The 16759-nt window shown below is 40.6% G+C and overlaps 1 protein-coding gene across 6 annotated transcripts in view; it reads left to right on the plus strand.

Annotated features, from left to right (window-relative positions):
- The window catches only part of ano3 (anoctamin 3), a 34478-nt gene extending 20009 nt beyond the window's left edge, over positions 1 to 14469 (plus strand). For 2 of the 6 annotated variants that reach the window (XM_029523615.1, XM_029523617.1), the window contains 19 exons: positions 1745 to 1876; positions 2476 to 2582; positions 4152 to 4207; positions 4304 to 4425; positions 5681 to 5815; positions 5894 to 5990; positions 6123 to 6183; positions 7610 to 7692; positions 7866 to 8006; positions 8345 to 8509; positions 8730 to 8766; positions 8891 to 9002; positions 9325 to 9382; positions 9640 to 9737; positions 10036 to 10190; positions 10350 to 10502; positions 11134 to 11284; positions 11372 to 11561; positions 12113 to 14469. In XM_029523615.1, coding sequence (XP_029379475.1) covers positions 1745 to 1876; positions 2476 to 2582; positions 4152 to 4207; positions 4304 to 4425; positions 5681 to 5815; positions 5894 to 5990; positions 6123 to 6183; positions 7610 to 7692; positions 7866 to 8006; positions 8345 to 8509; positions 8730 to 8766; positions 8891 to 9002; positions 9325 to 9382; positions 9640 to 9737; positions 10036 to 10190; positions 10350 to 10502; positions 11134 to 11284; positions 11372 to 11561; positions 12113 to 12295 — 2236 coding nt within the window. In that variant the 3' untranslated portion in view covers positions 12296 to 14469. Of the gene's footprint in view, positions 1 to 1741; positions 1877 to 2475; positions 2583 to 4151; positions 4208 to 4303; positions 4426 to 5680; positions 5991 to 6122; positions 6184 to 7609; positions 7693 to 7865; positions 8007 to 8344; positions 8510 to 8729; positions 8767 to 8890; positions 9003 to 9324; positions 9383 to 9639; positions 9738 to 10035; positions 10191 to 10349; positions 10503 to 11133; positions 11285 to 11371; positions 11562 to 12112 lie in introns of all 6 variants that reach the window. The other 4 variants (XM_029523612.1, XM_029523616.1, XM_029523614.1 and 1 more) reach the window with 3 other exon arrangements.
- The last annotated feature ends 2290 nt before the right edge of the window (positions 14470 to 16759 follow it).

The raw sequence follows: 16759 nt of genomic DNA on the forward strand, positions 1-16759 counted from the left end.
GGCATCAGTACAAATGGGAGTTTGTGAGAAGGAAGTTTACTTCAGTGAAGAAAGACTGTTTCAGGAAAGAGTAGGAATCAACAGTTTAGTGAAATAGCTGGAAAGGAAGTTTTTATTTTTCCTTATTAGTGATTGTGTTTGCTTTATTTTGCCAGGATTTACAAATCATTGTGTTACTACAAACTTTGAAAAAAGCCCAAAAACTAACAGCTTTTGTAAGAACATAGGTAATGTTTCAATCAAATAACTGGAGCTACATGGGCATAGAGAGGTGCACTTATGCTTTGATGTGATTGTCATGTATTGTAAAAGCTCTGCACAGCACTCCAAATTTCCATCTCTTCATCTCACTGGAAGACAGGTAGAAGCCGCTGAATAGCAGATTCTTTTGTTTGGCAAATAAAAGCTTTGGTTGGCACACTGAGTGAATATTTTATTACTGAGAAGTCAGTGAATGTCTTAACGTTTACAGACTCAAAAAGGTTTCTTAATCTCAAATACAAACTGACTCTGATGGTTTTGAACATTTCATGCCACAAAATGGGAAAGTTTGAAGTCCCGTTTTTCCAGCCAATCAGGATTAAGCAGCATTTGACTGAGTGTTGCGAATGTTTCCCTGTCTATATCAAATTTATGAAAACTCCACACACATCTGAGTTATAACTTATTTTTTGACTTGACTAAAAATATGCTTTCTTTTTTATTAGACTTTAACTTGGGTTAGGGGTTAGGGTTAGGGGTTGGCATTGAAGCTGAGCTTTATACATTTCTGCACATTGTCATTCACTCCAGTGATGACTGGCAACTAAAATGTTAAAACCAAAAGTGGCAGAAGTTCAAGAACCATCTCAAGCTCTGAAGACACAACAGTCAGTGGAGTGTGATGTTACTGGTTTTGAAAATATTATTGAAAAATATTACAAATACATTATGTATAAACTGTGTACTGACATTCTTGAAGGCTTTGTACACAAAGTCAGCAAAATCTGACAGCCATCACTCCCCTACCTGTCCAAGTGGGAACAAAGGCACTTTTAAGTTTTGTGATCAGTAATCTTAGCCACTGTGAAGAATGAGGCCCATTTTTGTTTTCCTTCAAGCTGTTGTAGTCTTTCACCCAGCTGTTATTCTTTGAAAAAGATCTAACCGAGAAGTAAAAACACTTTATGTGTTCATTAATGGTCTGTTGCTAACTCATGCTGCCATGAAGCTGAACTAATTGGCCATGTGCAGGAGGTGAAAGCACGCTGTTTCGATATCATTGCTCTTCATACAATACCTGTCCTCTGACCAACAACATCCATAAAACGTGTGTTCACTCCTCAGTATAATATTCATTCAATCCATATCAGAGCAGCAGCCTTACACATTAGCCAAAGACATCTCCAGCAGTGTAGACAGAAATATCACCAAGCCTATTGATTTTCAGCCACAGTGGCAGCAGGGCTCTAGTGATGGAAGTGACAGACTGACGATCAGCCCAGCATTTAAGTCCAAACTGCAATGTCTCAGGATCCGTTGGATTGGATCACAAGAACATTTTGTGTGTGTGTGTGTGTGTGTGTGTGTGTGTGTGTACATGTGAGGATCAGTCACTGAGAGGTTGTCAGGGTAATATTCAAGAGAAAGGTTAGTAACTAACCTTTGGCTCTAACTAACCGTTCGTTAGAGCAATCAAAGGAAGCAACCTTCATGTCAACAATCTGGGCATTTAATCCTGTTTCTGTGTTCGTCTGTGCAGCAGGTTTCATTGGAGATGTCATCAGATAAAAAGCTGGCTTCCCAGAAATCCCATGAAGCTGGACAAAGAGGCCTTGCCTGATCTGGAGGAAACTGACTGCTACACAGCCCCCTTCAGCAGAGCACGCATGCATCAGTAAGTAGGACATGTTCTGTCATATATGCACAACACATCAACACAACACAGCAATGGAAGGTTCACATAATGGCAATGACTGCAGAAGTAGTGTTAATCTGAAATTCATCCTGCAGTAGTTTCTCTCTCATCCTTCACATTCATTCATGTCCTCAGCTCTGAATGTTGAATTTGGAAACTAGGAAATGAAATTTGCATCATGAAGTCTTGTGCATTTGAAAGCTTAGAGCATGAACTCAGAATTCAGGACAAGTTGATCATAAATAAGATATTAAGATGCAGCAGCAGATGCAGGAACTGATTTTATCTTTCCTCCACCCCCTTTCTCTTTTTTTGCAAAATTGTTAGCACTCTTGTTTGATGAAAGGCATCTTCTTTGTCAGTGAATTATTTTCACCTTCCGTTTGCTTGTCAGTCTAAATATTTTTCTTGGAACTAATGCTGAGGAAATAAATACAAACTTGACAGCATGCACTGAATTTTAATGAACTCCCCAACATTTTTTTGTCTCAGCTTTCAGTAAGTGCATTGACTGGGTGATATTGATATACTATTAGATGATGACTATTTATGAAAGTGTGTTATTATTTTCCTCCCAGCTTCACTATCAACAACAGACAGACCTTCTTCTCCAATTCTACCAGAAGCAGGATAGTCCATCATGTCTTGCAGCGCACCAAGTACGAGGACGGAAAACCAAAGATGGGTAAGACGCCATATGCATTTCTTTCCCTTCTGACTTCTCACACACCGACTACTGTTTCTCCCAGTGTCACATTTGCACCTTCTGATAGACATTTATAGGTAACTAACTAAAAAAAATATGTAGACATATTTTTTCCTACACAAAAAACAAGAAAACATCATCCAGTGCTCAATAAACATTCCAATCTGTGACTGAACACAATGGAAATCAGCCTCAACAGAGAATGCCAATATCAACCTATAAGATAAAACCTTTGGATGTGAAATTATTGTAAATAGTAGGAAAAATGCTACTTAAAAAATTATGTAAAATGTAACATACATCTTGCAATGAATAATAACTGTCAGCATATCGCAAAAAGTCTGTCTTTCTGCTCTGGAGCTATTTATAGCCTTAGGATCTGTGGCAGTAATGTTTTTATGCAGAAAAAATACTTTGTAGATGTGAGAGAGTTCATATTCATTCAGCACAGCACCAATTATTCCAGTAAAAGAATATTTCTTGTTATTAATTTCAACACAACTTATCTGTTGGAAGTTGAGATATCAATCCAATCCACGGACAAATAAAAGATTGGAAAAGTTACTTTAAAAATGCATAATTCATAGCTGGATGAGCGCCTGTATTGGATTTTGTTGGATTTGGTAATGTCCCATGATTTTAATGTTTGGTTTTGTTTTTAGGAAATAACTACGAAAGGTTTTTGACTCCTGAATGAGTGAGCATGAAGTGATCCAAGTGTTAGTTTATGATTTTATGGTTTGTAATAAAACCAATGGGGGCTTCAGGCTACTAAGATTTTACTGATAATTTGACTTTAGAGAGAGACAGTTGGGAGAATCATGCCTGTGTTTGCTGTCTTGCCATGGGATGATTAAAAAGTGGGCAGCTACTGAGCTGTTGCTCTCATCCCACTTGTGGCTGATCCCTCCTCTCCTTCTGGCTGTTAGTTATTTTAGTATTGGCAGTTGCAAAACTGTCCATCGCCTCCCACTCCACTGTCTTGTCTGACTGCTGTCGACATGTTTTACTGATTAAAGTTGGGCCTTGAGCGGCCAGTAACAGATTTCACATTAATATTTTAATATTGTTGACCACCATACTTAAAAAAAAAAGAGGTCAGTTCCGCCACAAGTGTTGGAAAATTCTTTTCAAATCCTCCCTTCCTGCTCCAGCTCTTACTATCCAAATTTTCAGTGAAAGTGGAAATTTTGTGTATTGCCTGCTGCCATGTCAGGCACAATTCAGCAACTTTATTGTAATTATCACAGTATTTTACAATGCTTGTATGGACACTGAGTGTTTGTAGTTCATTAATATGCCAAAGGTTATCTTGAAGTGCTTGCAGTGATTTAAAATTCCAACCTGACTTTTTCAGCCTGTAATGTGCTTGTGCAACTTGAGACTTGCATAATGGAGTAAATTGTTATGACGATACAAGTGTAGGTTTGAATGAATCTCTTACTGGACCCCTCTCTCAATAATGCCTGGTACTCAATATTTAATATGTCCTTGTGCTACTCCAGCTGTTATCTGTTCATGAGATGACATGCTTTTTAATTCATGTAGGTATCAACCGCCTGCTCGGCAACAACACATATGAGGCTGCTTTTCCTCCTCATGAGGTAGGACAACTTTTATTTCTACTGATGAGATTCACAAATTGTCGGTCTGTAAAATTCCTCCTGTAATGTGGATTTTCTTGCTTTTGGTCTCATCAGGGTGGTTACAAAGGCAGACATCCCATTAAGACCCATGGTGCTCAGAACCACAGACACCTACTGTACGAGCGCTGGGCTCGCTGGGGCATGTGGTACAAATACCAGCCCCTGGACCTCATCAGGTGGGACACAGCATGACACAGCAATTGAGATGTATTTGGACATTTACCGAAGCTCTTGTGTCCTGTTTATCCTGAAACTCTGATCTTTTAAAGGAAGTGTTGGCTAAATAGATCAAAGGTTGCCTAGGTTAGACATACACCACACCAGAAGTAAGTTATTCTCATTCCTAATGAAAAGGCTTGTTTATCTTTCTCCCATATCCCAGAAGAGCTCATATTTCTGAATGAACAGAGCTATTTAAATTGTTGAGCAGTCTTTCCCTTCTCATCACAAGTAAACCAAAATGAGGAGTGAAGTGACGAGGAAGATTTTAAAAGATATTTTCACTTTCTTTCCAAGAACATCAATACCACAGTCATGCAACAAGTTGGATCTTAGAGGGGATTAGTTTAGTTTATCATGAAGGCTAAGAACTGCATAAGTACTTTTTGCATTTCTGGTTGTACATGCATTAAACCAGTACAAAGTACAATGTGTAAATCGTTGAGTTTTAGAGCTGCTATTGAGCATATCTGTTTCCCTTTGGATCGAGCCAGTTTATTAGTTTCCACATGCTTACAAGCTTCATGCTAAGATGAGCTGATTTCCTCAAGCCAAAGTTCTGTCCTTAAAACAGAGGAACAGGAGCAGTGTCAGCATCCTTCTTTAACTCTCAGCCACAAAGTGAGTGAGTTAGTTTCCAACGTACTGAACATCAGTTTGGAACATTTCAGCTAGACAGCTGCTTAATGTTTGTGAATGTAATCATGACTGTAAAATAATCTGATGATGAACTTTGTTTTTCTGGTAAAATTGATATATAGACAATCCCATGATGAAATTTCCTTAATTTCACAATAATGGGCAGTCCTATGAAGTTATTTTATTAGAAATGTAAAGTTACCTAGTTTTTGTTTTTTTCTAAATTGACTGCATGTTAATATATGGTAATATCAATATGTTGACATTAAACATGTTTTAATCCAGAAAGCTACAACACAAAGGAAGTTGTAGTCCTTCTGGGACAGTAATGTCATTTAATAAGGGAAATGGGTTGATGGTGAGTTCCCTTTTGGAGCAGTTGTGAAATACTGTACCTGTCCTGTTCAAATCCCACCACTGTCTGACTTTCAACTGAACAGCCTCTCTATCTATTAGGGATGACTAGGACACTTCATAATAACCTGCCTACGCTTGCGGAAGCTACATAAATTCACCAGGTTTACCAGTTTATCTGTAAATTTTGACCATTCTGTCTGTCTCTCTCACTCCCAGGCGTTACTTTGGTGAGAAAATTGGCCTTTATTTTGCATGGCTGGGCTGGTACACTGGCATGTTGATCCCTGCTGCCTTGGTTGGCGTTTTTGTCTTCCTCTATGGCCTCTTCACAATGGACTCCAGCCAAGTCAGGTCAGTTCATATATTCAGCGTAGCGTTTCAGACATTGCACATATATCTGTCTTTTGTCATGATGCATTGCCTCACCAGCAAAGAGATATGTGAAGCCAACACGACCATCATGTGTCCGATGTGCGAGGACACCTGTGAGCCCTGGACCCTCAGTGACAGTTGTGTCTACGCAAAGGTCAGTGCCATTCTCATATTCATCATAGTTGTATCATAGTTTATAGTTTCCCAACCTCTTCTACTTACTCTCTTTTTACAACATTTTAGGCATCATAGTTCAGAGCAGCCCTTCCTGTCTTTGTGTTTCTAGGTAACCCATCTCTTTGACAATGGTGGCACTGTATTCTTTGCTATCTTCATGGCTATTTGGGGTAAGTGGAGGCAGTTTTTTTTGCTTGTTTGTTTGTCTGTGTGTCTGTCTGTCTGTCTGTCTGTGTCTGTTTGTTTGTTTGTTCTACTGTTTTGTTTTTTTGGTCCATTCCCCTGATTTTGAGAACGCCTGTATTACATCAGCTGTGCTCTCCGCTTGACCCAAACCCTCCTGGAACCAAAATCTATATAAACAATAGTATGTCAGCGCCCATGCTTCCACTCTCCCCTCGACTCCTCCCAAACACATTAGGCTTTCAACTGAGAATCCAGCATTTAATATCTCCGCTGTGCAAATGAAGGAGATCTTCTCTCTGTTATGAGTGTTATGAGTCAGCCAATGAAGAAAGTCAGATTTTTCTAACTGCTCTTACACACCCTGGGCTGTCCTGATGTAATTAGTCAGATAATTAGACATTTCCCAGAAGGAGATGCTATCATTTGACTATATGGGATGTGCAATTGCACTGTGATGGGCATATGTTGCAGCTCGTTGCCCCCAGCTGAAATATCTTTGTGATGTAGAATGTGAGCATTGTTGTGTGCAGCATTTCGGCTAAATAAAGGCCAAAAGGAAAGTTGATAGCCGTGGGAGGTCAGGCCAGCCTCACTGACTGATGTCTGTTGTTCTGAATCCTGCATTACAGTTTTTGGCAGTGTGGACCTAAGCAGTAGTGCTGTGCTACTGAGTGAGTGCGCTCTAGATCACGGGACTGAGTGTGTATGTGCAAGACAGAAGAAAAATTGATTAGCCCAAGGGACCAAATGTAAGCTTGTGAAAGACTGCTTTTCTTTTCCTTTAAACAAAAGTGGGTCAAGCTATATAAACTTTGAAATCTTTCATAGCAGTCGAAGTATATCTGCCTGAGGAGTCACATTCTGGTGCTTTTTGAAGACACTGTGTGCCTCCCAAACGTCAAAACTTTTAAATATTCAGTTAAGGCTGAAGAAAACTAGCCAGTTGTTGTAAGCGAGTAGCTCATTTCTGAGTTCTTCTTTAATAATTAATTACTTAATTTCTGAATTACTTAGTTTAACCCCTAAATGCATGTAATATGTTCATATATATACAAGATCACAAAGGACACATTAGAGTTGTGTTAAAGCTGCACAGTGCCCATCAAACAGTCACAGTCTGGTGTTATGTGTAGCTCACGTCTTTGTAGTCTGATGGCTCTGGAGTGACTTCTGCCCGCAGACTATGATCTAATGGATCGCATCTGACAAAGACACAATTTGAGGGTGAAACTTTATACAAGTAAAAGCCATTTGCCGTCACCACTTTGTCCCCACAAAGCGAAGCACTGTGTGAACTAATGGCTGTAATCGGTCTCCATAATGCTCTGTGTTTGTTTCTGAAGCCTCCTTCACTGTGTGCAGCATCTCAATGTGACCAATAATGTGGCCGATTCTTAATCCGCTCTGCAGCTACCGTATTCCTGGAATTCTGGAAAAGAAGGAGGGCAGAACTGACTTATGACTGGGATCTCATTGATTGGGAGGAGGAAGAGGTTTGTCAACTATATACTCATATTATCGAATGACCACACAATCAAAGCTTGTTTCAAGCTGTCTGTTTATTAATTTGATGTGCTAAGATGGTATTCAAACAGGATTTATTGCTGTATCAGAGACACCCGACTTCAGTTCAGTAGTTCATTCTGTAATATGTCTTGCTGATCAGGAGGAGCTGAGGCCTCAGTTCGAAGCCAAATACTCCAAGGTGGAGCGAGTCAACCCCATCTCTGGCAAGCCTGAGCCTTTCCAGCCTTTCCCAGACAAACTCAGCCGGCTCATGGTGTCTGTGTCTGGAATATTCTTCATGGTAAACCCTTTGATCTTTGAATAATCTGCCCTTCTGGGAATCAGGCTCAAAATGATCTCACTATTATTTTGTGTGCCACCTCCGATGTGCCAGTTGCAGTGTAACACTTCCCCCTGCTGGACAGGAAATGTTTGAGAGGAAATAGGGAATTATGTCATACTGACGGACTAATTTCATTCCATCAGTATGACAGTTCATTTTTTTTTTCTCAGTCAGTATTATTTCACTTTTTTTCTACAAACTTCCTCATGATAAAATAAGATGAAAGTTTATGGAAGTCGAGACAAAGGCATCCTCTCCTCTTCTGTCCTTCAGTCTGTTCTTTGTCCTCTGCTCAGATTTCCCTCGTTCTGACCGCGGTGTTTGCTGTGGTGGTTTTCCGTCTCATTGTGATGGAGAAGTTTGCTTCCTTCAATTGGAAGTTCGTGAAGAAGAACTGGCAGTTTGCAACCTCTGGCACTGGAGTCTGCATAAACTTTATGATCATCATGTCCCTCAACGTGGTGGGTGTCTGGACAAGCATCATCTGGCACGTTTACGTGCTCTGCCCAACAAATATTTCATGAAACAGTTATTATTCATACCTTTGTTCCAGGAACTAGAATATCCCCAGCCAGAAAGATGTTCCTGTTAGTTTTACACTGAGCTTTCTGTCAGTGTCTGTTTCTCATGATCTCATCAACCTTTCTCTGTTGATGCATATGAGTGCTGTTATCTTGTCAGGTGTATGAAAAGGTGGCTTATCTGCTGACTAATTTAGGTGAGCACTTGTCCACATGCTGCATGAGTTTCTATCATCATTATCTCTCCATTCCCAGATGGTTGGCAAGTATTTATTTTCTCCCCCCTGTCCCCACATCTCCCTCCGTTTCTCCCCGCTGTAGAACACCCACGGACAGAGTCTGAGTGGGAGAACAGCTTTGCACTGAAGATGTTCCTGTTCCAGTTTGTGAATTTGAACAGCTCCACATTTTACATCGCGTTCTTTCTTGGAAGGTAGGCCGGCTGCCATGAGGCTCTGCAGTTCCTGTTTACAGCACATTTAATGAGTGACTGTGCAAAGATGTTTCATTTCAAACTCCCATGTCATGACATCTGCCAAACCCCCCCTCCCACCCTCCCACTATTCCTTTCCCTTCCTCACTCTGTGGTTACAAAACACTGCACTGGTTAGAAATGTGATTAAACTGTCATCTATTAGACATTATAGAGTCATGATGTGTGTATGTTTGTGTGTGTGTGTGCGTGTGTTGTTTGTTATTCTGTTCTTCCTCTGATTGAAGTTTTTTGCTAATGTTGCTCATTTCAATCTGTTCAGGTTTGCCGGCAGACCTGGGAAATACAATAAACTCTTTAATCGATGGAGACTTGAGGAGGTGAGTGTATTTAGGCATCTCCAAAAGTGGGCGATGATACCAGCAATGACTGGGTAGCTTATTTGCCTTTGGTTTCTTTTCAATCTTTTCAATCTTGATCCAGTTGTAAATTGTTGTACAAACTGTTAAGCTCCCACGTAATTACTGGGACTTTCAGTGGGATGAAGTGGGTCTCAGGATTCAATCGTGGCTTTGAATTATTTGGTATGAAATATGGATGTCACAGTTTTAATTACATTTTTTTTTTTTTTCCACAGTGTCACCCGAGTGGCTGTTTGATTGATCTGTGCCTGCAAATGGGAGTCATCATGTTCTTCAAACAAATCTGGAACAACTTCATGGAGCTTGGTTATCCGTAAGTAAGATTGTTATGATCTTGATATGTTATGATATGTGCTTCTTCCTCGGTGGACCATTAGAAATGTCGTATTTTATCCTGTTTAATGGTGCAAATGATTGGCATATTGCACACCTTATATAATTTCTGTATAGTTTTTGTCCTCCAAGCCATTAGCATATGAAAAATCCTTTCTCCTGCAGGCACCCATCAAATTCTCTTGTGAGGGGCTTAGTGAGAGGGTTCCTGCAGCACTCCGAACATTGTCAGAAATAATTGCTTTGAGTTGAGTGTTCGCTGCTTGCTATGTCCTCAGTTTGCTGCAGAACTGGTGGTCTCGTAGGAAGATAAAAATAGGAGGTGGAGGAGGGCAGAACATAGAGAATAAAGACCAGCTTCCACAGTGGGACAAAGACTGGAATCTGCAGCCAATGAATGCCCATGGATTGGTGGATGAATACCTCGAAATGGGTAAAATATTACAGTACTGCCAAATGCTATGTTTGACTTTGCAGGAAGAAAGTAGAATCCATCTAAAATGTGATGCTTTCTCAATATTTAACCTTACTTTTGCCAGTGTTGAGACAAAACATCCTCTATAGCTCAACCAAACATTTCTTTCCTCTACAGTTCTCCAGTTTGGCTTCACCACCATCTTTGTAGCAGCATTCCCGCTTGCTCCTCTCCTGGCTCTGCTCAACAACATCATTGAGATTCGTCTTGACGCCTACAAGTTTGTCACTCAGTGGAGGAGACCCATGCCGGCTCGGGCCACTGACATAGGTCAGTCTGATCTGTGACTGCCCTCGCACTTCACCTCTTCAATGTCGCTGACACGCTCTGCTTTACTTTTGGATCACAGCCACGTCCTCCAACTGGAAAATGTTGTGGGAGCCAAATATTTTCCATATACGGCCCAGAAGCTTCTTGTGGCATGTTGCCCTGTAATTAAAGGAAGAATCCACGCTGAAACATTAGAAACGCCTCAGCTGTAATGAACACATTATGTGTCAGTCACAGAGTTAAGCTGTTCTGTAGGTTTAAGATGACATTTGCATTTATTGCCTGAAGACAAGAGACAGAAGATTTTCTCCACTGACAGAAGCCTTAATAAACTTAATTGTATGTCACCAGTGAACAGGCTGTATTTTGAGTGACACAAATTACTTGGTTACATACTTGCACAAGCAGCAATGTCCCTGAATCATCGCTGAAGGCTGTGAAGTAAATGAAGGAAAGTCAGCATTACCAAGACTGTGAATTACAAATTCGTTTTTTCATCAGGGTGTGGGGAAGATGTAATATTCCTCTTTCTTTCACATCCCACACTTTGACATACTGTATATAGCAGTGATTTTCTTAAAAAACCCTATTAATGCTGGAAATGTTTACTCTCCACTCTGTTGGCTGTAAGGTATCTGGCATGGGATTCTCGAAGGTATCGGAGTGCTGGCAGTCATCACTAACGCCTTTGTCATCGCTATAACCTCAGACTACATTCCCCGCTTTGTTTATGCCTTTAAATACGGCCCGTGTATGGACAAGGGACGCCACCATGACGATGAGTAAGGACTCAAAATAACTTGTTAGCAGCGAATATAGCCAGCCGAGGGGCTTCTGTTATTATCTGATAACTTCTCCTTTGCTCTCAGGTGTTTGCAGGGCTACATGAACAGCAGCCTGTCTGTGTTTGACATGGGTGAGCTGAAGAACAGCAGCCAGCCCAGATACTGCAGGTACAGAGACTACAGAGCGCCTCCCTGGAGCTCGGTCCCATATGAATTTACCCTGCAGTTCTGGCATGTCCTGGCTGCCAGGCTGGCCTTTATCATCGTCTTTGAGGTCTGTCAACACTTCCTGTTTCTTGTTTGTCTGTTTACCAGCTTGGCAGCTCAACAAAAACTTCTATTGTTCCTTCAGATTTGTGTCACTGCAGAAGGATTTTTTTTTTTTTTTTGCAGAATAATTTTAAAATTTTATTCATTTTGGTATTATCACTATTAAATAAAACTTGGCTATGGCTATGGTCACAATTTAAATGAATCTGGCAAATGAAGGAAGTTGAGAAATTCCGCTCAAAAACCACAGAATACAACTTAAATAACATGCTTCAGCCAAAAAAAACACCATGTTTTGTCTTCTTTACTTGAAAAGATCAACCACTGATAATGTTGCTCTAGACATAAATTTCTGAAGAAGAAAAACTGAAATAATAAAGGTTATACAGTTGTTTGTTTGATTTTTTTTTGTGGGACACACAGTGTTGTTTCGGGGTTTTTTTTTTTTGTTGTTGTTTTTTTTTTTTGCATGCTTTATAAATTATGCAACAAATGCTGGCAACTGTGTGTGAGTTCTGTGAAAGGTAACTCATTAATGATTAATACTCTCCTCAGCACCTGGTGTTTGGGATCAAGTCCTTCATAGCATACCTCATCCCGGACATGCCGAAGGACCTCTGTGATCGCATGAGGAGGGAAAAGTACCTGATGCAGGAAATGATGTATGAAGCAGAACTGGAGCATCTGCAGAAGGAGAGAAAGAAGAATGGAAGGCGTTACCACCACGAGTGGCCTTAGCTTTATCTCTACATCACAGCCCTCAATTTACAGCCACAACCTTTCCTTGACTGCTCATTTGTCTATTTTAGCTTTGAGAGTCCAGCTTCACCCGGCTGATTCTGTACACCAAAGACTACCCTCTCCAGTGACCAGATCCAGATCCCCAAGCCAGTTTGGCTCTGGCCCGAGCTCCTGCCCTGATCCCTCCTTTGCCATCTGTTCCACATCTACTGTTGGAGGCTGCTCTTAGTTTCTGGCTCTGACCCTCCCCGTCCCGCCCCAGCAGGTTGCCCTGGGCTGTGTCTTGTGTTGTGACTTCACTGGGAAGACCTGTGCAATTGTAATGTTTACTATGCAGATCAAGGGCTGCAGATCACCTCTGTTCACTTTCGGCATCCATCCTGCAGTGTTCTCTCTGTGGCAGCTAGCACTTCGCTTTGACTCTGCAGTCTGGTGCAGCCAGTAGCATGGCCGCGTATCTTCTCCCATGAGTGTCAGCGGAGCCGCTCTTCTGGAGAGCTCCAGTGGCACTTGATGTTTTTCATGTTGCAAAAGTGTTTCTGGTGATGTGGCTACCAAATAAAAACTGACACTATTCCCGCAAAGTAACTGTATATTGCCCTTGAAGCATGCTGATTAATATTTGCTGCTGTTTCATAAACTGAAGAGAAAAAAAATTAGCAAACAGGAGAACAACAGCACTCGTCGCTGAGGAGTTTGCATCCATTCAATAAATTTGACCAAGAACTCTATAAAGTGCATGGTTATATCGTTTTGTACCTTTTTGATAGATAAAGTTCCTGTCTTGATGCCTGGTTCACATGTGTCTGTACTCAGTGTGAGCTATGTGTTAATCTGCCTGTGCAACTGCTGAGCTTGACTGTGTTGAGTTGAGGATAAGTTTGTGCGATTTGATTGTGCCTACAGTTGTACACACCACAATTGTGTCACCAACATCACGTGTGCCTGTTTATGTTGCACGTGCTTTCTCAAGTGCAAGAAATATTCTCTCCCCTTGTTCTGGGTCTGATCCGCTGTAAACTCTCTGAACTCTCCTGTAAGGATTTGTGTTGGATGTGAGTCACACCACAGTACCTACTGGGGTCTCAGCTAATGGCTCGAAAGCACATCCATGCTATACGTTGAAATGTGACTCCCATCATCATTAACGTATGCAGGAGCTACAAATCTGCTCTTCCGTCCTGCGCTCACAGCCTGTTTTTCATTTGCAGTTGGAAACCCTGAAGCAGTGGTTGAGACTTGGATCACTTAGGCATACCTGTGGCTTAGAAGTTGAGTTTGCAAAGAACATCCGTCCACTGTTCTTCCCTCAGAAAGTACACCGACACATTTCACCTCCAGTCTTTTACTAAGCACATGGTCAGATGTGGTTTCTGCTGATTTCTGACCTTTGTGGACGTGAGACTGAGAAATATGGTTTTTATCAAATGTCGCGCAGTCGTGCCACTGCCTTTTACTGTGGTGAGTTCTGATGTCCCGGATTAAAGGAGTTTTTAGCCCAGCGAGAACTCAGGAAACCAGGCAGCATGAGTGGCATGTTCATCTGTGAGGATGAGTCAGATTGTAATCATTTCCTGCATTATTCATGCTGAGATGGAAAGCTGTGGAGTGTGTAAAACAAAACATAAATGAGGGAGTTGTACTTGCTGTGACGAAGACACAAGGTTCACCCCCAACCCTGAGCCAGCACAGGTCATGCTGACTGATTGCTGGAAAATGTGATTGTATATGGTGGTGAAGATGTGCTCAGTAAGCATGAAAGGTCAATGCACTGCACAACACTCAGAAAATGTTTCCTCATTTAGGAAGAATTCTATATTATTTAGATTTGTTCATTTCTTTATTTTGCAGTTATTTGTATATGCGTTTGATGATGTATGTGATGTTTTTTATACTATTTATTTTAAGCTACCGGTATGAGTTCACCTGATTTTACCCTCAGATAGACAAAAGTATCGCCCACATTTCTCAGGTGTCCTCTGAATGTTTGCAGATGATCAACTTTTTACCATATTTTCTAAGAGGCAATTAAAAGCTATTCTGCTTTTTTAGATATATATTTTTGCACTGCAGTGCATTGCATGACTAAAATGCACACTCATGATTAAAAGCATGGTTGATTTTCTTTTTTTTTTTCATAATCCCAGTAAGTATATTAGAGCAGAGTGGAAATGATGGATTTTGATCATACAGTTAATCATAGGGATTTATGATGCAGGTCGTTGGATAAAGTAATAATAATAATAATGATGATGCTTCCAGGTCATCAAGTTCAGCCTAGTGATAATCATAATCATAATCATTTCAGTCAGGCGAGAGAGAGAGATTTGTTTTTAAATCTTATTCTAATATTAAGGAAACTACTCCAGGTTTTCAGAATATCTTCCCTTCTATGTGAACATTGAAAATCTATGCATGTTATTATCCTTGAGTGCTATGTTTCTTTTGAACTGATGCAGATGTGAATATACTGTAGAGTTTGCATGACCTAACACCTGCTTTGAGCAGTGCTACCTTCTGTGGAGTTGTTAACAGCGACTTAAACATATCACTTCCCTTTTTCGGTGTTGATCATTTTTGGAGGCCAGGAAAAGACACGTGCTTCTTGATGTGGCTTTTTTTTTTTTTTTACTTTGAGATCATTTTGTATAGAATAGCTTAGAGTCTTACGATTTGTTCGTGTCAAGGGGAGTCTGATAAAACAAAGCGCAGCTCTGTTTCCTTTGAACATTCATCTGGGAATTAAAGCATTAACTCTCTAACAGCTGAGGTGCTTCTCTGACTGGGATGGAGTAAATGTATAACTATTCACATGACCTTGGATGTCTGAGTTGCCCAGCTTCTCATCACATCTGGATGGATCTCTTACCTGTTGTGTTCTCTCTGAGAGCATTAGCTATCTTTCTTATTAATGCAAATGCTGCTGTTGGAAAGGTGTGTCTATGCCTTCTGCTACTGGCAATAGCAGAGCACATTATGGGTATTGCATAATAAGTAATAAAGGCATGACCTTGCACATCTCTGAAAACATAGCAGTCTAGGGGGGCTTAAGCTTTGTGTTTTACGCTATGCCTCCTAATAGGATTGTGCTTGAGCAAGTGACGTACTTGACGTGGAAACACAGTAATGCTAGACCATAAACTTAACTGTACAATAGGATGGTATCAGTTGTGACATGAAGTGTATCAACAACATTGTTTACTTCGTTCCTGTTTACATGTAAAAACATATTGAAATGTACAAAAATAACACAACATGGGATAATTTGGATATCACTCTTTTCTGTAATAAATCATGGATTGTATCTTTTAAATCAACACTTGGCTCGTCTCTTGACTTTCACTTCTGCTTCACGGTGAAAATGGCAGACAGACGTCCTCTAGGCCAAGCTGATATCATCAGCACGGGTTTCACTGAATCTGCTTCTGGAACAAAATCGAGCACAGCAAAGTGCAGAAATAATCATTCTTTCCCCACCATTATCGCAAACCACAAATCTTCTTGCCAGAGAGTCTTCATATAACATATTGTTAAAAAGATTGCGCTCCGTGTTATGACAAACCCACCGTTTGAGCTTTGTAGGATTTTCCCACTACATTATGACTGTTTACTGCCACTGCTGCTCAGCCCTCGTCTCGAAACTGCCTTTCCATTAGTTTCGTGTTGGTTAACACCAGCCTTCATTTTTATACAGAAAACTTTAAACTCTCCAAAGGGCTGGCGTGTCATGGGCTCTAATGACAGATGCTTGAACTTTTGTTATTCCGTTTCTGTTGTCTTACTTTTGGCCGTCCACAGAGATATCTCTTTGCACCTCTCTGACCAGCTGACACTGTGGTTTCACAGCAATGCAGAAACTGATCTTGTGGTGCTGCCGCTCCATATAAAGACAGGAGGTGTCGTTTTCTGTGACGCTGGAAAAATAAAAGAGACTATTCAACAAGTATATATGAAGCCCATTTAAAAAAAAAAAAAAAAAAATGCACAAAAAAGCAAGCACAGCAGTGTTCCGAGGCAGAAGTATCGAAATACTTACTCAAAACTCTTCTAATATTGAGTTACATGAGTATTAACAACAATATGTATCAAAAGCAAAGACATTATACTGTGTGTAACTGTATGTAATATTATTTGACATCTTCATGAGGCTTTCAACAGGATGGATCTGCTAACCCATTGACACGTGGCACAGACCCAAAGTCAGACACTACTTTCTTTGTTTGGGATCGTGACAGAACTGCAGAGCAGTTTTTCCATCCACTCCCAGTCCTCACTCGGTCAATCAGTCGAATTACTGATGGATGGAAACACACGCCTGTTTTTACTATCATTGATTAAGCTGTTGAATTCAACCAATCACACACACACACACACACACACTCACAATGTAGTGTGAATGTTAGAAAGAGTCCAGTAAATAAGGAAATAGTTTCTTCACATTTTGCTTCCTAAGAAATAAGA

Source organism: Echeneis naucrates, chromosome 16, assembly GCF_900963305.1.
Source record: "Echeneis naucrates chromosome 16, fEcheNa1.1, whole genome shotgun sequence".
Classification (NCBI taxonomy): Eukaryota; Metazoa; Chordata; class Actinopteri; order Carangiformes; family Echeneidae; genus Echeneis; species Echeneis naucrates.